The sequence below is a fragment of the Apostichopus japonicus genome, chromosome 14 (genome assembly GCF_037975245.1).
Source record: "Apostichopus japonicus isolate 1M-3 chromosome 14, ASM3797524v1, whole genome shotgun sequence".
In the NCBI taxonomy this organism is placed as follows: domain Eukaryota; kingdom Metazoa; phylum Echinodermata; class Holothuroidea; order Aspidochirotida; family Stichopodidae; genus Apostichopus; species Apostichopus japonicus.
In genome coordinates this window covers 21,550,552-21,574,165 of record NC_092574.1, presented here as the reverse complement: position 1 = coordinate 21,574,165, position 23,614 = coordinate 21,550,552, and the positions used below count along the sequence as shown (strand labels likewise).

The following is a 23,614-nucleotide window of genomic DNA, read 5'->3' as shown; positions in this document are numbered from 1 at the left end:
CCCCCCCGTCTAACACGCCCTCACAATCATTGTGTCTCTAGATTATATTGGGTCTCCCGCGTCATATTCTGGGCATCGCTAACCGCTTGCGATGATAAGCATCCCCACCCCTTCCTCATCTGACGTTTCCACCGCTCGGCAAAAAAAAAAGGCTGTTTACAGTCTATGAGCACTTTTTGCAACATTAAATTTGGCAGACATTGTATCATTTCAGTGGCATGGTTGATTTCTTTTTTGGTGCGGTTGGGAGTGGGGCTTCCGGCACCGGCGTGGGGCTTGGGACGTGGGGCGTGAGCGGTTACACGTGTTTTCCCAGTACTTGCACAAATGTTTGCTGAGTAGTCGATACTTTTCGCGTATGAATGCTGCGGATCTGTTCGTGGCGGTATTCATCATTCCTTTCTGATCAAAATTCAACGAACAACTTCGAACGAACGTGATAAATTGGTGTTCTTCAATGCTGCCCTCTTCTACACTTTGTTCGCTGCTGAACCCTGAAATCGTGCTTCTCTACACGACTTTCTAGAGGCATGTCAATTCTGCAGACAAGAATATAACTCGAAATAGAAACGGGACGGACAGCGATGGGTGTAAAGAGCACAAGGTGGGGGGGGGAGGTGAGGGCGGAGAGGGACGGAGGTGAGGGCGGAGAGGGACGATGGGAAGCAGTGACGGCACCAGCCAAGGCAATCTTGGGGGGGGGGGCAACCAGGGGGAAAGGCCTAATTTTTTGGCGGAGTAGCAATAAATATACACTGATATGGGGGAGGGGTCTAAGGAGCGGATTTGTTTCCTGTCCCCTTTCGGAATATTTCTACAGGTAAAGTGACTGAGACGCAAAATGGTGCTATCATTTGACAATTTTTCACATTGATGCATTATTACATTGTTTCTAATACAAACGATTAGCCTAGTTCTATATATTTTGGATAAATAGCAGATCTGATTGGGGGGGGGGGGTGGCAACTGGGGTCAAGGGGAAAATCGGGGCATGACGCCCCCTGTAGCGCCGCCACTGCCATGGAGGTCGGTGGGAGTGTGGGCGTTTAATTTTCACTTCCGCGATCAATAAGAGCAAAACCTGTAAAGAAAGAATTAAAAATGTTAATGAAATGTTAAAATATCTGATGTAGGATACATGCATAGGCCTACAATTCATCTCCTCTCCTTGCATTGTGGAATAATTCTAGCATATACTATGCCATCATGTATAGGCCTACAGATTTCGTCATGAATTCGAATGGTTTGAAACCTTCAGATATTCACTGCAGCATTACTTTGAACCATGTTGACACGTAAGTTATTATGTTCCCATGCATGTTACACATGAGTGATCTGGACAAACCACCTCTAAGCTGCTACCACACATGATACATTGTAGCCAAAATTACAACTTCAATTCAGCTATACAGTCATTAATCTATACCCCCACCACGTCCCATCCCATAACCACATTCATTGTCTTGAAACACTATTGAAAGGTGGTTTTCCCCCTTTTCATATAAAAAGTATGTATGTAACTTTTACAGTTCCTGGGAAACGAGAGGTGTCTTAGACTGTGTTATACGTGTAACATCCAAAGTAATACAAGCTTTTAAGGTACCTGTTACAATGTCAAATCAACAATAGCCCGAATGAAATAACGAATATTGATTTTAATTTATTATCATAACAGGAAAAAAATAAGTTTATAGACAAGGAATAGCGTATTGCTATGACAAACACAACCTATTATGTCCTCAAGAATATCTCATATACATAGCTACTTACGACCGAGTCTGTGGATAATTTGGTGCCACTGTATCCTGTCTTGTTCTATAAAAAAAATGAACCAAAAAACAACTGAAACCGACTTGAAAAGTTAAATGATTAATCCACCCCCTTCCAGAAAACAAAATGAAAAAGGCGTAAGGATCGATAGGTGTTTGTTTCATGTTGCGTGTTGTTATTCGTAATTCACCCTTCTGTTATTCCATATCCGCTGTGATAGAAAGTTTAATGAGGTGCAAAGAATGCAACCAATAAACCGTACACACAGCTCAGTGCGTTAGGTTGACTTTATACACATCTTCTCACGGTCAAGAAAAAACACACATGTGATCAACAGTGGGTTAATACTATATATATCACTACTGCATACATAGCCGATTGCGTAGCAGACGACCAAACAGTGTACAACTAACCCGAACGGTCACTGCATACACAGATATACCGCAGCGTATACGCGCGTTGATGATAAAAGTAAACTGCACAAGCTGTTATGTATGCAGAGTATCTCTGTTCGCGTCAGGATAAACAGACTCGTGTCGTAAAGTACAAACATTATATGAAGTGCTTGAATTACTAGGGATTCCATAGGTGGTCAGGAATTCGGTTTAATTGTTTGATTGATTGATTCCAGTCATTTATTTTCTCATTCATTGATTTATCGATACGTGTTGTGATTGGAGAAACGTGTGATGGAATGTACTATTTAATATTTAACTGGATCAACCATCGGTTATATTTGTCATGGATCTCACACTTATATTAACGCATCTATCGAGAGAGAGATATTTTCTCTCTGTGTTTTTGTACAACTTTTGATACCATTTCCTGGTTTTTTTTGTTTTTCCTATTGGATTTCGCGATGACCAATTTCAATGATTTTTGTCATGATTTCTTTATACCATATCATAATAGTGTATCTCTATTACGTTGCTGGTATAGTAGTAACGCAATTAGAATTTTCAAAGTTATTAAATTACCAAATTGTATATAGCCTACGATGTCAGACCCTGTTTGCGTGGCGAACTTATACTAAGGTGATCCATGTGTGTTCATAACAGACCCGCAGAGTTTAAAAAGTGCTGAGTACGAAATACAAAAAATCAAAACAAAAACAAACACTCTATAATCACAAGGAAATTAAATGTGGCAAAACGTATAGTGAAAACAGTGCTGTATTTTTTGACATAACACACTGCAATGCATCGCGCTCGTACTGTGTGCAAAATTTGGCTCAGCTTTAAATAGAGACTTCAGTCGACGAAGATAACTACCTACAACTTCCTCACGGTGAAAATTTATTTAGATACCACGCCAGGCGAAGGTCGTAAACTGTACTTCAACTTGAGCAAGTATTCGCCTCATCCAGCGATGAGTCCGTTTGTTTTGACAATGTGTTTTATGCGAGCGTATAATGCCATGATAGACGGTGTTCATAGCTGTCTGTAGTACCTAAGCATAATAACTATAGTTTCCGCGTTGAGAGTAACAATGTCAAGGGAATGGCATCTTATATAATGGTAGGCTTTACTGCCAGTGCCAGGCAAGAAGTTACATTAACGAGAAACGAAAAGGTGGCGGAGGAGGAAGTGGACGAGGAATGCCCTACTGCCGTTTATGGTCGTTCAGATATGGAATCTTATAAACAATCTGAAGGGAAAATTTCCCATCAAGGAGAGACCTTTGGAAGTTATCACCATCAGTCTTCTGCTGCCTCTACTACTACTACTACTGCTGCTGCTAATGCGTGTTGTGGCAGTGACCACTCACCGTCCAACTCAGCGACGGATCCGTCATTTGTGACCGGGAAAAATTTAAACCCAGCGGGAGCTCCATGTTATACCCGAGAAGAGCAAGAAGTTGGTCGTGAGGAGTTGGATGATGATCGTCGCCACCGCCGTCGTCGTCGGTCATCACCGGGGAGGGACGTACCGCTGGATAAGCAAGCCTCGAAACGTGAACCGCCCTCGAAATCGTCAGATGAAATAACAGCAGAAGCAGCAGCAACAACCAGAACAACTCACGAGAAAAAACAATCAGATCTTGGAGATAAAGTTTCATTTCGGAAACGAGCTAACACTTCCCACGACTACAGAAGAAGACGGGGACGTGAAAATACCTTATCCGGTGATACGACACCTAGTGATCTCAAGCTTGAAATTGAGGTGTCATCTTCCCGTCGAACGCAAACAAATGGATCTTCTCATCAAGAGCAGCTGCTGCCGCTGCCGGGTAAAGATACCCAAGATGTCGACAGAACCGCGGTAGATTCGTTGAAAGCTCACACCGCCCAGAAAAAATATTACATTCGGAATGCTATTTGGGATGAAAACGGTGACATAAGCCCCAATGTACCTCCGCCGTTAGCAGCGGGATCTCACCAAAGGCTTCGCTTATGTCGTAGCCTAGACCCAAATCTGTTGTCTGTCGAGACAGAAAAATCGGAAACCGGTAACAACAACAACGGTTCGCCCCGTCCCGAAAAACCGGGATCGCTGCGTGTTCGTTCGAACAAACAGAAGAGACTTTTACGGACCATTAAATCCGTCGATTCGGTCGTTGTTCCAAGAGCCGTCGACGAAAGCTCCAATGAATCCTCTCCGACTTCTCCTCTGAGCAGACTATTTTCTTCTCCATCAACTCGTCGTCGTTTTAGTTATTTCAGTAAATTAACGTCTAGTATGAAGGCTTCAAGTAACCCCTCCTCGTCCACCTCTGGTAAGAGTGAGGGGGACATGAAAGGTGGCACTGAGTCACCTGACCTTACAACCTCTCCTCCATCTTCCCCATCAGGATTACGACGAGGAAAAGTGACGGGTGCGCCCAGCGGGAGCAGCAGACTGATGCCGCGGAAGCTTTGGAAGGGGAAGGCGTACAAACCCGCCTCCCCTGCCGGTTCATACGACATCCTGCAACCTACATGGTCACCGCTGGTAAGTCCGATATTTGTTATATGCTACAACAAACACACACACACACACACATAATATATATATATATATAGATATACATACATATATATATATATATATATATATATATATATGTCACGTGTTTCCATATATGAATATATATACTTGAAATCGTAGTTAGTTGGAAAATTCGGAACAGTGAAAAAACTTCCAGCCTCCACCGGGATTCGAGCCTTCCGCTCTGTACGCGGACACCCTAACCAACTAGGCTACGGACGCTGATTGTATGTCCAGAGGTTCGAAACCGGTAAGGAAGGTCGTAGTTCCACTGTAGGCGTTCGTCACCTGTATCGAACAATACTAGAACTGTTTTGGTGATATATTTGCCTTACTCTAGAGATCAAACATGATGCTATTGCTAACCAACTCGAAATCTATGCTAATATCGATAGAAGTATGTCATATTACTGATCGATGAACATTAATTTGATGGGATCAACTGCTGCGTACAAAATGATTGATGAACTTGAAAGAAACATCCCGTCCTCTCTCACTTTCCCTTCCATGCTCGTTGAAGTGCAACACTAGTTGCTTTGATAACCTCGGGTTAAACGGTCTGTAGGGGAGAGATTTCTAGAGGAAAGTCAACAGTTATGGCAAATCAATGTGACAAAGGTATTTTCTCACTGCAATCAGTATACACGTGTTCTTCCCATTTCCGTATTTCTGCAGGGAACGAACTTTGACCTCCCTCTGCATCTTATACCACCTGTAACTATGAACATGTCCTTATTATAACTGTTTTTAAGAGCCCAAAGGTATTGTTGAGGTTTTTATCTCTTCGACTGAAGTTTATCTTAGAGCTTATCCCAGATTTCTTTTCGATGTATCAACAATAATCTTCCTGCTCAACCGCGGAAGAAAAACACTATTTGTGAGCTTTGGCCCCTTGCAGTTTCATCAAATAGAAGTAACCATACATGTAGTGAATTATACGGGTTAAAGAGAACGGTTTAACTTGCTTATATTATACATTAACCCAACTGTGCTAGTAGTAAAGCTCAAGTTTTGACACCGTGGTTGTTCGACAATCGAGAGGATTCGTCAAGTTCATGACACGTGACTGCAATGACGTCATCTGTCCGCATCGCTTGTTCACTGATTGTGTAGTGCTTAGAAATGTGTCCCTTTCAATTTTAAGAATTTTAAGATTATGAAATTATTTGAACAAGACAAACAATTGCCTTTGTTCTAAGAAGGTTTTATCGTTACATAATGAAAGTCCCAGTGTAAAAGTCCAACAGTATATGTCTATATATACCAAACATTTTATCAGCAGTATATTAAATCTATCCTTGTCGTGCCTCAGTTAGTTGACGTGTACAAGTTATCTTGAAGAAATTGTTTATTAACGAAAACATATACGTGTTAATTGTAGTATGCTTATGAACAGCTGAGCTCTCTCCTTAAGTTATCCTCCCAGGCAAGCAGCGACACTCGAGGGGCTCCTTGAGAAAATTCATGAATATTCATTAACCAATGACCATAATTATACACTGAGCTTCACTCAACCACAGACACACACGCGCGCACGCATCTGGACATGACTTCCTGGTATCCATATATGATTTCAATAATGAAATGTAACGACCGGTTTCTTTAATTCAAATGAGAGGTTCTTCTCCTTCTTTTTTTTTTTGATATACGGGCAGCTGCTATATTCCCTCAAATTAAACTCTGTTAAGAGGCTAAATTATACGATACCTCTCTGATCATATAAATACAAACGAGAAGTATATTCCTCACAATCAATGTACGTACATATCAAACATAGTGCACGGAATTATGCCGGGTTATTTCTCATATACCTCGGACTTCTAATTTATGACTGCATTCGTACCCTAATCCTATATACTCTATGAAACGCGAGAAAAGTGATTACCGAGTCAACCATGTAAGGCAGCCCCCGTAAAATGAATTATGTAGTGTTAAAGGTCTTTCCCTGTATAAATTTACCTTAGTGTAGTGTTAATAACACATTATACCTACAATGTAATGTTTTATATAGAGCTCCCGTATAGTTGCATCCACATATACACATGGATCTGTAGTTTTCCCCATGTTACAGACCAAGTATATATGAATCAAAACTCTGATATCGTCAGAATGAAATGTTATAAATCAATATGAAAATTTTGGCTTTAATATTTATACACCAGTTTATTACTACTGAAAGGGGGGGGGGGTTGTATAAGATTTCCTTGGAGTGGGCGGAGAGAGGGTGGGGTCGGACAGAAGAGGGTTCGTGAAAGTAAAATGCTCTTTGCTAATTAGCGAACGTATGTATCAATAACAGGGACAAATGTTGATAGTTACTACAGTGTTTGCAGAGGTTACTCAACTCAGGCCGACGTATTGAGTTTGTGACTGCTAGATTTCCAGCGAATGTTGTTAACCTCTGTTTGATCTCGCGTACCCTGGGCAGACTTTATATTAGTCTCCAGGAACACTCATGACAGCGCACTGACATTTATGGATTATACCTGGCACAGCATGTAAGTCAGTATTTTGCATAAAATTCCGCTGGCCATCGTTTTGCGACAATCTCATATCATGTGTATTCAGTGTTTATTCACTGAAAACACTCAAACAAAGAAAGAAAAAGAAAAATAGAAATTGGAGAAGATATCTGAAGTAAAATTAGTGATACGAATGTTGTTTGTTCTGATAGTTTGAAAGAATTATATATAAAAAATATGAAAAAAAAACATTAAGTAACTCGAAATCGATAATATCTGCAGGAATGAATCCTGTCTTCAAAGAAAGTCACCTCTGCCAAGTATTTTACTCAGGAAAGATTGCAAATTGAGGAAATTAAGACCCCTTTTATAGATAATCCTACTAAGTGAAGGTTTATAAGTAAAACAATTTACTGATTGTATACCAACTTCTCAACATTCTATCGCCTAGACACTTTCGTTGTACTGCCATTCACATATACTTAGTACATTGGGAATGTTCAAACCTTTTCATTATTTGAAAGTGAAACTTGACTATTCGAAATACAGTTTGATGACATTTTCAGTAGCATCGAAAAAATCAAACTGTTTGAAGATTATTATTATAATAAAAACAAAACAACAACTTTGTATTAGTGGAGCGATTTTTAATATTTTACGACATTTTCATAATCAAAAGCACTATACTGCTTTAAATGGAATTAAAATATCGTAAACAAACCGATACGTTTTTTCACAGGATATCCTATACTGACTCAACAATGACTTTCATTGTGTCATTCTTCACTGCGTTATACACAATACAGTACGCATGCAAGTCTTGAAATTCTGGATAAGTCATATTGCAACTGTGACTCCTTGTGACAACATGGGGTGACACATTCTTCTTGGTCAGGGGGAGGGGGAAGGAAGGGGTGGTTTCATTGGATGTATTCCACATTCGGAGACTTGTGCTAGAATAAGATGTTGCACAGTTTCAAATACAGTGTTCATAATGATCGCTAAATTACATAGGTTATCGATTTCGATGGTTTGCTTTCTAGTAGTTAACCGATAATTTCTTGAATTTCTAATCATTTTTAAAATCTTAACTTTGACATATACATTTCTAAAAGTACTGCACTTCCATTCGGCTCCTGGAGGGGGGGGGGGAGGCGACATATAGGTTCGATTGGGGGGGTGGGGGAGGGGACATGGGTCAGAGCAGTCTTCAGCTTTTTTGGAATTCTCATGTGTGACGGCACCACCACGGCGTAACAACGATTGATGTGAATTTGTTGGGAGGGGGAAATGGAGTTGCGGTGGGGTAGGGTGGAGTTGCGGTGGGGTGGGGTTGTTCCCTAGCCTCTCTGATTAAAATTGGTTTTCACGGTCAGATATTGCAGCTAGCGTGTTCAATAAGAGAATGCAAATGAATACATCTTGGTTAAATGCCTCGACGGAGACAGTAAAATGTTTTGGTTTCAGATTGAATCTGAGCAACCATTATTTGAGTGTATAAAGTAATATGTTGGCGGTGGGGGGTTTTTTTAGGGGGGGGGGGGGTTTGAGGGGGGGTATATGATGGTAATACCGCAGGGAGTACCAGTTCTCTATACTTGACATGTATATCGGAACTTACAGTATTTCAAATATGCTACACTGCGGACGGCTGATTTGTATATAGTGAATTGTAACTTTGTAAGTCTAACTGCGTGTGTAATATCATCCATGTGGAAGTAGTTTTGCGACATTCTTGTCTTCTGTTCTATACACTGATGTTGCCTGTTGACTGACTAATTCCCAGATTTTATTACTATTACCAGTCTAAGCAAAATCGGTTTTCATGGAAGTAGTAGATATCCTTCCACGAGTCACTATCGTGTTACACCATGGTGTACACGGACTATGCGTACACTTCCCTGGTTAAACCAGGGAGCTACAAGAAGCCAACTAATTCCATCTTAGATTGAATACTAATAGCCGACATGATCTATCGAGCCTCATTGTCCAGGGTGACATGGTTTTACTTTGATCGATAGTGTTCGTTTACGGTCATTTCTTCTTTAGTATCATCACAGGTATCACTTTTTACAGGTCAAACTTAACCTGGTTGACGTCACACATCGTGGAATATAAACATTACCGTGTACTAACTCCTAACCCAATAATGCCTGCTATATTTATTTATGCAGTAAGGATATCAGTTGGGTAAAAATTCATACGATATACTAGTGCAAAGTACAGCTACATACCACAGTGTGGGTGGTGTCAACACATGCATGCGGTGTATATCTGGTTTAACTCGTATCGCTTTCCACGCAGTGCAGTTATAAAATGTATGGCATTGTTCAAACCAAACTTAAAAAATCACATTCATGTCAGTAATGTTTAAACAAAAGCAACTGCATGGTTCTAAAATGACGTAATCACTTTTCGGTCCCTCATCACAAGCACCATGGATCGTGTCTGAAATGACTATGGCCATTGTCGCATATATTTTACGAATTCTCTCTTGTCCAAAGAGGTCGCAAATCAGCTAATAATTAGGTTCTACAAACGTATGAAGATATCAGTACCGCCCGCCCCATTATATGCAAAGTATGTCAAAGCAGCTACATCTGCTACCGCCCCGCCCCATAATATGCAAAGTATGCCAAAGCAGCTACATCTGCTACCGCCCCGCCCCATAATATGCAAAGTATGCCAAAGCAGCTACATCTGTTACCGCCCCGCCCCATTATATGCAAAGTATGTCAAAGCAGCTGCATCTGCTACAGCCCCGCCCCATTATATGCAAAGTATGCCAAGCAGCTGGCTACATCTGCTACCGCCCGCCTCATTATATGCAAAGTATATGCCAAGGCAGGTACCCTCTGCTATATTAAACTGTTTTAGCTGGTTTACTTGGCAAAGTGTTGATAGTTAATGCATCCCCCAAATGAATTGCATGAGTACCTTAAAATGCAACTATATGAGGTTCCTACTCCTTGTCTACGTCATCTTTGGTCAAACAAACAACAAACAAAAAAACAACACTACAATCTCATCTTATATACTGATACAGATTGTAGTAATCATAGTGTAGTAGATACTGAAATGTCAAACGTTATACATCAGAACTATAGGGCATCTCCTCCATGCAGGTGACACCAATCACGATAAAATTCCATAACGAATTGAATGCCGCCGCGTGGGTATATTTTTGGCAAGAGAAGAGATTGAAAAAGTATAAGTCCTTGAACCTTCCTTAATATAACTTTGACATAACAAACGATTGGTTACTATACTTACCGACTTGTCAATGTTGTTTGAAATAGTAAATTAGCCTTCTTTATTTTCGTACCCCGTGGGCATTTTACTCTGTTCAAATGACTAATTACATCCATTCTTCTTGTCCAGCCCTTACAATTATTTGACGTCATCTTCGTTCACTCTATGAAGCAGCTGTATAGGTTATATCGGTTATTATAGTAAGAATTTTGTGTCACTCTGACCAGGGAGTTGTCCATAACAACTCCCTGCTCTGACCAGGGTAGTATTATTTCCATGCTCTGGTAGTGTCTTATGAGCTTCACACATAACTGGACACCCCTTCAATATTTAGGAAGAGATTTGAAACTATTTCATCGTATATGCGTATCTATAGTAAGGGAGACTAACAGCTTAAAGGTATGCTGTATTGGCCCCTGGCAAATATAGTAGATATTCAAATATGGTCACCTTTGGTCAAACTTCTTAAACTGGTTTTATTACAACATTCGAGGAACTTTACCTCACTGGGGCAGTCAGTCATATTGTGTGTTCCTTAACAATTGTCTGAGAACAATTTGGAGATTAAAGACCTCCAGGAAAGTACTTTTTGAAAACTTCTAGCAATTATAGCGTGCTATAATTTGGGGCCTGACTACCTTTAATCACATACAGAAAGGTGTGAGTTCCATTAAGGTAAAACATCTTGAAATTTGCATCGTTTGCAAACTTCAAAAGTTTATATCTAATTTCATCCGTCATGGTGCGATTTTTTTGTGTAAGCTCAACTTAAGTCACCAGGCTTATACTGCGAGTAGGCCTACCGAAAATTCGAGTTTGAGTACCAATAGTGTACTCCTTGGTATGAGTACCAGGAGAGTTCTATTGTGGTTTGCAGTACGAGTATGGCTACAATGCACTTAGCGCGAATATATACGTAACTTTGCGCAATAGTTCCTGTAATACTGTTCAATATGCCTCGAATATACGAGCTATATGTTAGAATTTGAGTACGAAAACAGACTTATTATACAAAAATAACTCTGGGGGAACTATCCCTTCCTTCACATTCCTTTAACAGATGTGAGGCCAATAAATGTAGTGCTCTAAAAGTCGTTAGTGATGGCCTCAAAATTTGAGCTGACATTTCTGAACGATTTTCAAAAGTACTTTGCTGGAGGCCAACTTATTCTCAGACATTTGTGAGTGTACAAGTAGACAATCATATCTAAATGTTTCATCGAGGTAGAATTTGTTGTCGGCGTCATTAATAAACGTGGCCCCCTTAGAAGTTAGCGACCATTATTCGACTTTCGAGCATATCTTTGAGGGCAAAAAAATGATGAGATTTTTTAAGTTGATTTCGGTATTATTTTTTTGTTGGTCATGCTGCTCGACGCTAACTTCCGTTAACATCATAGCTCAATCACCCCATACAAACTATATACTGTGCTACCCTATGTGCCCAAACTGCCAATTAAGTTTTGCTTGCCAACATTTTATGTTCAACGATTGTCTGGTACAGACTAGTGCCTTTCCTGATTGATGCATGGTGGTGTCGATACATAACAGTATGCAGCCATATAAATTTGGTACTTCTAGGGTAACTTGCACTTTTACTCCGACAAATAAAAGTACACCTGGGAACATCTGTTTTGGCAATGTTTGAGCGATAAACTTCAAGGCTATTTCATCGTTGGTGCTATTGTCCTTACGTTAATAAACTCAATCCTTGCTTCAGTCTGGCGTGAATCTTGTTTATACATTGTTAAATGAAGTGAAACAGGTGAATATCATACAGTATATATATATAGTTGGCCGTATATGACAGCGATAATATGTAGATATATATGTATATATATATATACTTTCAAAGATTTTTCCGAGAACGAATGTACGTCGGAGCAGGTGAAAATATGCTCGGCAAAGTTTATTACCCTATACTGTGTATAATGTTAATGTTGTTTACTTTACATTATATAAGAAAGTCAGAAGAAAAAAAACGTCGATCATTATAGACGTAAGGATTCCTTTTTGTTGCGCAAAACAACTTCTTTAGTAACACAATTCATGGACATTAGACACTGGAGGTTTATTGTGTTCTTTTGAGTCCTTTAACCAATTCATAACGCCTTAAACGGAGGGGTTTACTTCGACCTTCATATAATGCTATCAGAAAATGCCAAGAAAAAAAAAGCTCAAAAATTAAGAAACGAAAGTACGTATAAAGTCAATATCATCAATTCTATTTATTTGCTATTGCGAGAGAACATGTGTGATTACAGTATATATTTGTTAAGGTTAACTCTCAGAGAGTTTAGTTTCAATCAAACAGAGTTGTACTGTATATAGTTAGAGTACAACAGCATGAGTACGAGCAATTCTATTTGTTTTAAGTGCAAGTGCGAGTACAAGGTTCTAATCATGAGTACTAGTACTTTAATCTGGTATACTTGTAATCAATGAGGTAATTAGATTTCCAAAATGCCCGAGTACAAACTCGCGTACAAATCCATGAACATGAGCGCGGGTATACTTGTAACTATGTAAGTGTACGAGTTACTAGAATAGGACTCCGGTATATATCAAGCGAGGTTTCATTTTGTCCTTTGATTCATGTTTAAGACCATACAACCTTTTAAAGCGATTGTAAGACTGTAAAAAGTCCATGTTTTACTCTCATAACAGTTGTTTATAGGCCGCGCCTTATTTACATTTTGGGGCGTTCCAGAAGCTATGCAATCTGCATATGGAGTGTCAAGTATATGATTCGGCTCAGGAAGTATATTTATCAGTGAAAGATGTGTAAAGAGTTGACCATGCAGACGTGTCATATTTAGGACAATATTGATTTCAGTAGCCCACTGACACCTACGGTGACGTCACCCTCACACCATTATTCCTGTTATATCGTCCGGGGAGGGGTTTCAAATGGAGAGTTGGCTCCCCCCTTTTTTTATAGAAATTTTGTGAGAACGGAGGGTGTTTAGATGCAAAATGGAACATTTTTTCATACTTTTGAAGGAAAGTTGAAGGATGCTTCGACTGTATAGGTTGTACCGCAAATACATTATGTATTTATGTGTACTTTACACGGACTATTGTTTTTTGTGTAGTTTTCTTTTGCCATCGGTTTCGTAGTGATAAGCAGACTCCTGATTGTATTATGCGGTAGCGCCCCTGAATATCATTGTCAGATTGGACACTCCCTATTACTCGATGTCTGCATCCTCATAAGGTCAACGCCCCCAGGAAATTTTGGGGCCACATACTGATGACCTGCAAGAAAGGGTAATATTTGTAGTATGGCATGCACTGTAATGTCTTCACTCACTGGAAATGTCCATGGAGTTGATACATCATAGGATATAGCGATATGATCCTATAGGAGGGTTCCTCTTATAATTTATGCGCATATATATATAGATAGATAAACCTGCAGTTATACTTCCTTGTTATTCAGGTATGTATAAAAGAGTTTACATTACCTACCCTCTCTTTGGTATCATAATCGCTTGTTGATTTAAGGTTTAAGTGTACTTGTGGCAGCTCCAATTACACCTAAAACTTGATATTGATAAATTGTGGGAATGCTATATTCTATTATAAATTCTCATAATGAGGTTGTCATTTATTTATCTTCATTATTCACCTTTCACCAGAGAGGGAAAAAAAACAGCAGAAATGGATTTGAAAGTTAGAAGTCGACAAGTAAATATTTTTTGGGGTCAAATTTCTTTACTGGGTTGTGATTAATACTATACTCTATAAACAGTGTCAGAAAGACGCTATGTTGCACTATGCTACATGAAATGTCATCATTAAACCCTTTATTTTCGAGGAATTACTACATTTATTATACAATCTTGATCTCGTGCACATGATCTGATCCCGAGCAAGGTTAGATCCGGATCTAGTGTAAAAGCTCTCTAAAAGATTACTTTAAAAAAATTAATTACTTTAAATGAATAACTACAGCTGTATTATGGATTGTTGATCTAAACCAAAGCATAAACAACTGTATTAGTGCTGAATATTGCATCCCGTACAATGTATAGTTGTTTATCACGTCTCTGGATTCTCCTCGGAAATTCTCACATCCATTTTCTGTTACGTCTCTGTTTCTGTTGCGTGCTTTTTAATTATGGGCCTTTTCACGAGGTATATTCAAATTAACAAATGGAAAAGTTCATTATGACGAATCGCTCGTTAATTTGTTTTTCAATTTCAGTACGTTTTACTATCTCCTTTTATCCGGGGGTTACTACAAATAGAAATGTATAATTATCATATCATAAATAAATGGCGCAGTCTAATACCTGACAGATAAAACTGCAAAAAAAGAAGAATGAATGAAATAAAAATGATATAGACGAAAACAGACACAGCTTCTAGGTAGTACAGCCACATGCTGGTGCTTCTATAAACTTTGGCCTATAATATCATGTTTATTGCAAAGATCCGTGGGGGACTTCTGTTGTCTGTACTCTTTGGTATATACCAACGACTAAGAAATCTGAATATCTTAAATTATCTTTAGACCAAACAACTTTAGACACTTTGGTAGAGTGAGAAAGAGGTATATGTTAACCGGAAGTGACTGGTAACAGTGACGTCAAGAGATATGTGGGACCCCGTGGAGGAAAATGTCAATGGGAACCCCCCCCCCCATTGAAGTCTTCATTTTTGCCCTAAAGTTTATAATGAAAATGCGAAAGAACCATAACTTATCCCATATTCTCTAATTGAACCCGGGTCGCGGATCTGTAACCCTTCATGATCTCTCCCCTCCCATCTGGCCGGCCTGACCAGTCACCGTGTGTCGGTCAGTGTCGAAATGTTAAACGGTTAGAGACATAGGTTAGGCACGTTCGAGCGAAAGTGCAGATGTTATGATGAGATAGGTTAGTGATGAAGGAAAGTAAATCACCTATCCTGTGGAGTTGTTTTCTTTTCCACAAGTTTTCCCGTATGAACTTCTAAAATAATTCAAATGTAGAAATTTTTGCTTCTTGTTGCTGAACAGCGGCTAAAAAACACACTGATGAAAACCGATAGATAAAAAAATTACCTATATACTTGACAAAACACCATGAAATGAAAATTAAGCTTCCTTTTATGTTTGGTTGTTAGCTTTATACAGTCAAACTGCACTGTGCGGTAACTCTTATATCCCCCGTGTTATATCTGTAGAAAATAAAGATCGATGGATTTTCGTAATGTGATTGCATATAAGTGGATTCTATCATTAGTTCTCCCAACGCGTTCATTCATGTCAACAAAGAACTTGAAAGAAGACTGAATCTTAAAGCAGCTTTGTGCAATTAGTGAAGACAAAAGAAAACAAAAACAATTAAAAACATTAAACCTCCTGTGTATGTTTCTCAAAATAACTCAAAATTTGCTTTCGATCAAAGTTAATTAAGACACCAGTGGCTCCTAGATTGTTTCCCAAAGCGATAGCTAATGTGCTGTCGCAAAGCATAATTAATTTGATCCAAAAATATCAAGTTTTTATATTTGTGTTTTTCTTGTGTTAGTAGTTGCAAAGAGGAAACTCGGAATAAAAGCAAATAAACAAGAGAATAAGAGATAGACATAGAGAGAGAGGTGAGTGGGTGAAGAAGGAGAACGAAATTAGATTTACACTTCATTATTGAAATAAAGTTTGATTAATCGAACTAATGTTCGACATTTTTATGGTATTTAACTGTCGCAGGCGACACTATAATATTTACAACATCAACTCGAACAGTCGCTTTACACCACGAAAATGAAAAGGTTACAGATTACCAACCGCATTTAAATCTACTCTGCTGATTAACTTTCAATACAGACATTTGTTACCAACTCTTGAATATAATAAGTGCGGATATTTGTTATAATATTGGGCAAATTTATGTTATCATGATACATGTTAGTAAAAAATGTCCATGATCTCAGCCTACAAGCAACCCGAGAATAGCACTACCATATATAGACAGAATTTGATACCTTTGATATTTCTGATTTCAAAAACCTTCATGATCCATGAAGCTCTAACAAGCGATTGATGCCTAATTCGGTTATCACCAACGATCATGATTAACTCTGACGGGAAATCCAACGATGGTTGACACGGGTTTCCTGATCTTTATCTGACTATATTCCTGTTTTTTTATATTTTTTATACCTTAGTCTTGTTAATTGTGTTTTTTTTTTCTTTTGTACTATAGTTCCTACGGTTTCTTTCTCCGTTCAAGTTGAAATAATCTTTCTCTCTCTTCCCCTCCTCTTTATTTTTTCCATCCTTCTATCGCCCACAATTTCCGTCTAATGAAGATGAATAGCTTATTTTCTTATCAGAGAGGTAAATGGTCCGTGATTGGATTAGCGGTTTAGGTTTTACCTTTTTTCATCCCAAGCATCTCTCGAGAATTTTTTAGAAGGGAAAGAAAGAAAGAGGGACATTTTCCCGTCTCTTTCGTCTTTGTCTGTTTCTTTCATCTTCTCCTCCTTTCCATCCAAAAATAAGTTTGGAGAAGGATTTTTTAAACATCAAAAGAATGTTTTTGTCTGTAAATATAATATTAATTAGGCCCCCAGCCCTAAGCGATATTTGTTTTTGTGATCAATGTTTATCAGTAAAGTTCCTGTTTTTGTCTTTTATAAAAGTCCTTCAGGAATTTACGTTTAAATTGGATCATGTGTCTGACTATCTGAGGCGAACATGTAAACGACGTAGGCGATCAAATTTTCCCGGTTCTTTTTCTATCAAAATATGTTTTTCTTGACAAGCAGAGCTAAGAATTTTGTTTGTTATATTCAAGTCGCGTTTGTTTTGTTCATTAACAGTTTTATAAATTCTTTCTTTTCTTGAGACAACATTCCACTGGTATCAAATTTCATGGAGATTGTCAACAACAACAACAATTTAGAAGGCAAATTTACTTATTTTGAAGAAAAACGATCCATGTTACGTAGTTAAGAGGGCTTTAAGATTACCAAAGATGATATGCACAGTTAGAAAGGAGGATTTGAAAGATAGCTTTCAAGTATCACTGTGAAATATTTATAATCTTTAACGCAAATAAAATTTTGTTTGTCCCCGAAATATCCCTTTAAATCCTTTTCCAGCTAGAAGCAATCATGTGACATCGTGCGTCAGCGTCCCGTCTCACGTAACCCAACCTACATAAAAAAAAATAATACACATTGAAAGTTTCACTGAAGTAATTTAAAGTAATATTGTAACTGGGAGCAGGTGTAACAATCCATTACGTTGCATAAGAATCATTAAACTCAGTCATCACGGTTCGCAGCTGCGCCCTGCAATAACTTAATTAAAGATCAAAATGGACCCGTCGACTTGTGAAGAAATATAGGTCAATATTCAAGCTTGTCCTATACTTGTAGTAGACGTATATTCATTCCGTTACAAGCTATATAGCCTATACCCTTGACTAACGTTACGTATAGGATTGTCTATATGTATGAGGGTGGTGATGTGGTGACTTGTGGCTCAGTCCTCGTGGACAATTCTGTGACATGGGATTAAATGTTTGCAACGGATCGCTGGTTTAGATCTTTCATCTTTTGTATCCGGTATAAAGGGGATAAGCGGCAGTAGAACATGGGTTCAAGTTGAATTACTGAATTAGGGAGATACATGGGCAGGGGAACAAAATTGTTTTTCTTTTATGAGATTATATGAAACTAAAGGGATTTCCCTTGTGATTCTATTGCGTGTTATATCCTGTATATATTCTCGTGAATTAAATTGAATTATTCGTCGTATGTGGATGGGTCTGACTAATATAGTGCATAGGTGACTGGTGCATTTAATAATGAAAGTGTTGGAATTTTATATTTTATGCATTCAGACGTATTTCCAGCTTGAGTAAATTAAGTGAGCACCATTACCCGTACAAACGTAAGCTGTTTCGGGAATTTCCCTTGAACAAGGGAATTCTATACTCACCCGAATCACCCTCGGGTCTCCTGATCTCCGCTTCCTACTTCAAAAAGCTGATCGAATTTTTTTGTAAACAAACAAGTAAAATTGGTCGATTTTCCTTGAAACAAAAATCCCCAAACAACAAACAAACAAAATCAAACATCATATCACATTTAATCAGTTCATTAACTGCAAAGAAATTCAAGTTTTTCGTTGAGAACCATCATATATATTTCTTGAATGTGACAATAATTAGGACGGCCATTGTCTATATCTATAATTAACAGTCTAAGGATGCAACTGGCCTGTCCGGCTATCGTTTGGTATACTCTCGTGCTGTGCAATGCCAATTGTTGATTAAGACGATCAGTGAAATGTCGGTAGTATTATTATTTTGTTTACCTCTTCCAAACCAACAGCTGACTATAATTAGATATGGGTTTTCATTACGTACTCCAAAATACTTCTGTCCCTACAGGGTGACGCCTTGCAATGATTTCATTTAAAAGCACTCTCGACATACTTCGGGTAAACCGATAAGCAAAATTACATGTTTACTTCCAAAAACGGATGTTAGTAAAGATGTATATAGGCTTATGTCACAGCATAATGTGGAAAAGCTTACCATATTACTTTTAATTCCAAAAATTACACACTGTCCCCTTAAGGTATTAACAGTATTTCATCTTTGGTTACAATTAACAAGAAATGAATCTTTAAAGCAGCGTATTGGGAATTTCTTCAAGCAAGAATTCGAAAAATTTGAAAATGTACAATGAAAAGTTTAAATTCTGTCATTAATTAAATCGCTGGTTAATCTTCATTTACTGAAAACAAAATCCTCTGAGAATGTCTTAGATTAATCATTTGCTATAAGCTATATTTTAAGAAATATTCCTGTATATAGGCTTGGTCAAAGTTACCACCAAATGCAAAAATCCATCCTTTCTAATAGCTATCAGTCACTGAATTTGTGTAAACGTGTTTGTGTTTTTTTTTCATACAGTTTACAATTTCAATACATCCACCTTTTACCATCTCTCTATACCCTCTTAGTTCTTTTGTTTCTTTTTTTTTTCTTTTGAAGAAATCGTTGAATATCTGATTAAGATGCTGTTTCGCTAGATTTCCTAAATAGATCAAGTTCCGTTTTAAACCGACTCGGTAGTGGTTATTATTAAATGTAACTTTCAGACCTACGACTTATCCTGAAATCTAGCGGACTAAATGGCCATGGAGGAAAGACAGTAGGTTTAAAGAAAAAGTAACAAGGAGGGGAAAAAAGGAGATCACACGCTTGCTTTCACTATTGGAAAGTATAGAAGGCATTTACTGATTTATTCAAATGTTAGATTGTGTTTTCTATGGTGTACTATGTATAGTCTTAAATATAATTAAGGTATTGATTTAACAGGAAACATGTGGGCACAACGTAGCCATTGTGCACAATGTACTTAGACTTGTTTTCCTGGTATTGTACTGCGGTACTTGCTCAATTTATTCGGCACAGGTCGGACAAAAATAGATCCACGTTGGATGAAATTACCGGAAATTACCGTAGCCACTGTGTAGTGTGTACAATGTACTTGGTCTTGTTTTCCTGGTTAGTACTGCGGTAATTGCTCAATTTGTTTGGCACAGGTTGGACCAAAATAGATACAGGTTGAATGAAATAACCGGAAATCTAAAACTTTTGGCTATAGATACTTCTTGAGTAGTGTTACTTGTTGTGTGGCTTGTATATGGTATAGAGAGCTGTACGGTAGGATGTGAGGCCTATACCACCCAGGACTCAGACAAACCAAATAGTTCGATTATAATTCTTCATAATGTCTATTTTATCTTCAAACTTAGTCAGTGGATGGCAATGCTTTATATTATGAAGAATGTTACTGAAATAGATCGATGTTATGGTAGTCTGATGTGACATTTAAAACAATTAATTAATACTAAGTAATATAATTATTACTTGCCATGATTTAGGCAAACAGTTTTCAATAGTCTGAGCAATCCAGTTCTCAATATTCTAGACAGTCAATTTGCCCTTAGACAGACGTCTTAGACAGAATGTTCCATATTTCATAGATGTCTTAGACGGTCAGTTCTAGTGTCTTAGACAGAAAGATCCCAGTGTCTTAGACAGAAAGCTACCAGTGTCTGAGGCAGACGGTTCCCAGTGTCTAAGACAACCTACAGTATTGTCTTAATCTGGCAGTGTAAATGTCTTAGACAGATGGTTCTCAAAATATTAGACAAATGTTATATATGTCATAGATGTCTTAGACGGTCAGTTCTAAGGTTCTTAGACAGACAGTTCCCAGTGTCTTAGACGACAGTCCCAGTGTCTTAGACAGACAGTTCCCAGAGTCTTAGACAGACAGTTCCAAGTGTCTTAGACAGCCAGTTCCTAGAGTCCTAGACAGACAGTTCCCAGTGTCCTAGACAGTATGTTCCCAGTGTCTTAGGCAGACAGCTTCTAGTGTCTTAGACAGCGAGTTCCCAGTGTCCTAGACAGTATGCTCCCAGTGTATTATAGACAGACAGTTCCCAGTGTCTTAGACAGACAGTTCACAGTGTCTTAGACAGTAGGTCCCAGTGTCTTAGACAGAAAGCTCCCGGTGTTTTAGACAGACGGTTCCCAGTGTCTTGGACAGGTCCCATCGTCTTAGACAATCAGTTCTCAATAGTGTAGATGGACAGCTCCATATATGTCTTCGGGGCTAGCTGAGACTTATCCTCAATGTCTTAGACACCACATGCAGGATGTCTATGAAGTGACGTTAGTTATTCTGGTTTACGTTCAATGTTGTCACAGATCGGTTGTTGGCAGAATTATGGCGGTTTATTAGTGTTCCAGTACACTAACCACATGTTATGTCAGTGACATCTTTCTACTCTCTCTCGCGAATCTGCAACAAAGAGTACGGTGAGATTTAAAATAATTGACGTAAGTCTCGTAAGAATGTCAGGCTTCTCATTAACAAATCTATGAAGGATTTCCAATCGACCGTAAAGTATTCTCTGGCGTTTTTATGTATAACTCAAAAAGGAGCTTTAACAAAGTGCAGGTAATCGATACTCAGACAGCTTATGCCATAGCAACTTTGGAAGTTTATGCCTGAATTTGTCCAAATATTAACATAAAAGTAGACATAATCACAGTTAAGTACTTTTATGGATATTGTACAAAGAAGGTGAACTCGCTTGACTCATGAAATGGATTGGATTCCCAACATTGAATAGCTTAGCTTCGGGATCCCTTTTTGGTCAATATTTAAACACATTTAAAATCACATTTTGACATTTGTTTTAAAATTTTACTCCACTACTCAAATAAATCAAGCTTATTAAAATTTAATAATAAAACTTGACTTATCAAGCTTATTTACGTGATTGTGGTCTCGAACAGTATCAAAGCATCTTCTTTCTTTTTAAAAACAAAAATAACTCCGAACGCTGCTTTAAGGGAACGAACAAGGCATTGAACTTTCTTTCCCCCTCCCTGTATGTGAAGTAACATATACATATATTTCACACCGATGATTTATCCTCCTCGAATGGTTGCACGTCTGTGACGTCATCAACATTCTTTGCCAATGTCACTCCTCAAGGACAAGACTGTATTGAATTGTAAAAGGTACGACATTTAGGTACACCGAGACCTATAATGATAATTTGGTGTTGGGCCAGCCGTTCATCATCCTATTATGTACAGCCGTGTCTTAAATGAGAGAAAGAATATGTTGAAGAAGGGAAAATCTGACAACTTTACCATTGTCTTGCACCTGCTTCGGCTGTTAAACTTAATATTCAGCTATCTGTTGCTTCTGCCATGTTTAGCAAGATCGTCTGAGGAATATACAGGTGTCTTCTCGCGGTTATTACAAGACATTGGGGCCCCTCGATGGTGTTGAGGGAAATGTTTAAGACCTGTTATATATCTCTGTGAAACTTTGTGTGTATTGATTGGATGCTTAAAAAAAAAACGAAAAAAAAAAACCACATTGTTTTCAGACATGTAATCTCAATGCGTATGGCCATATTGAATGTGATTGACTCTGTTTCTGTGTATAGTATAGCTTGGAAGTATTACATGTATGGTAATACTATCATTACAGTACCTGATTACTGCAGTGTATTCAGATGTCAAACAAGAACATATGCTGTATTCACTTACACAATCAATGGCAAGCGCACCTCGTGGGGAAATTTGCTTTTTTTCTGTATCGTGTTGAAAGGTTTTTAACTCTCTGTGTAGGAACACCGATATGATTGCAATTACGTAAAGAACAATTAATTAGGCTAGGGTGGCAGTATAAAGGTGGGGGTAGTGTGGGGTATCTAGTTAGGCCTAGGCTATGTTTGAATATAGGGCCTGGCTATGCTTTACTTGGTCAGCGTAATGTACAGTGGCGATCCAACGTACAAATGCAGCTTTTCGTTCATGTGCGTGTATAATAGAGGCCATGACGGGGTATACACAAGAGACTAGTTGAACTGACCATAAAAGTGCATGAATGTGACGTGACTGTGTGACGTCAGAGATGTACATGGATAGAATAACATTTGATCAGACGATGTTTAATTACTTAGGCATAAAACAAAATGGCTCCAATCATTCCAATTCTACGGAAGTGACTTTGATCGCCTCAGAAAACACGATCCTATAAATTCGGCAATTTCTTTGTTTTTGTAACGTACAGGTATAGCTTTTCATATAAAACATACAAGTATATGAAACATAATTAATACTATATATTTATTTTTTAAAGATTGTCAATTTTGTATCTCATTCAACCGTTTGGAACGTACATCCTTTTACGCCTTCGCAGCCCAAGGTCGACAAGAACAATATTTGCTAAACGTCCAAGCGGAATACCATCATATCTAAATTCGATCCTGCAGGCGTCTATTGCTTCTTGCAGTTTTAATTTCGAATGCCACTGTTATTACAATTTTATTTTGTAACAATGTCTATCCCTTTTTGCAATAACTTATGATTAACTCATTTAGTTTTTTTCTGTTTTAATAAATCTCTCTTGACAAGAATAAGTAAAAATTAAAAAAAAAAAAAAACAGAATCGTGAGAGGATGTAATGAGTTGATTGTTTTCACCCCGTAAGTAATATCCGGTGATCTGTTTATAATATCAATAAATGAAGCAAAGAACCCGCCCCCCCTAACTCCCTTGCAATAAATAAATTAATTAATATAAACAAATTTAAATATAGAACAAAATCGAAAGCAAA

At 38.2% G+C, this 23,614-nt stretch overlaps 1 protein-coding gene across 7 annotated transcripts in view; it reads left to right on the top strand.

Moving 5' to 3' along the window:
- The window catches only part of LOC139980177 (uncharacterized), a 108,074-nt gene that overhangs the window by 30,747 nt on the left and 53,713 nt on the right, over positions 1 to 23,614 (top strand). For 5 of the 7 annotated variants that reach the window (XM_071991641.1, XM_071991638.1, XM_071991639.1 and 2 more), the window contains one exon: positions 4,561 to 4,700. In XM_071991641.1, the coding sequence (XP_071847742.1) occupies positions 4,611 to 4,700 (90 nt within the window). In that variant the 5' untranslated portion in view covers positions 4,561 to 4,610. Of the gene's footprint in view, positions 1 to 2,148; positions 4,701 to 23,614 lie in introns of those variants that run through there. The other 2 variants (XM_071991636.1, XM_071991637.1) reach the window with 2 other exon arrangements.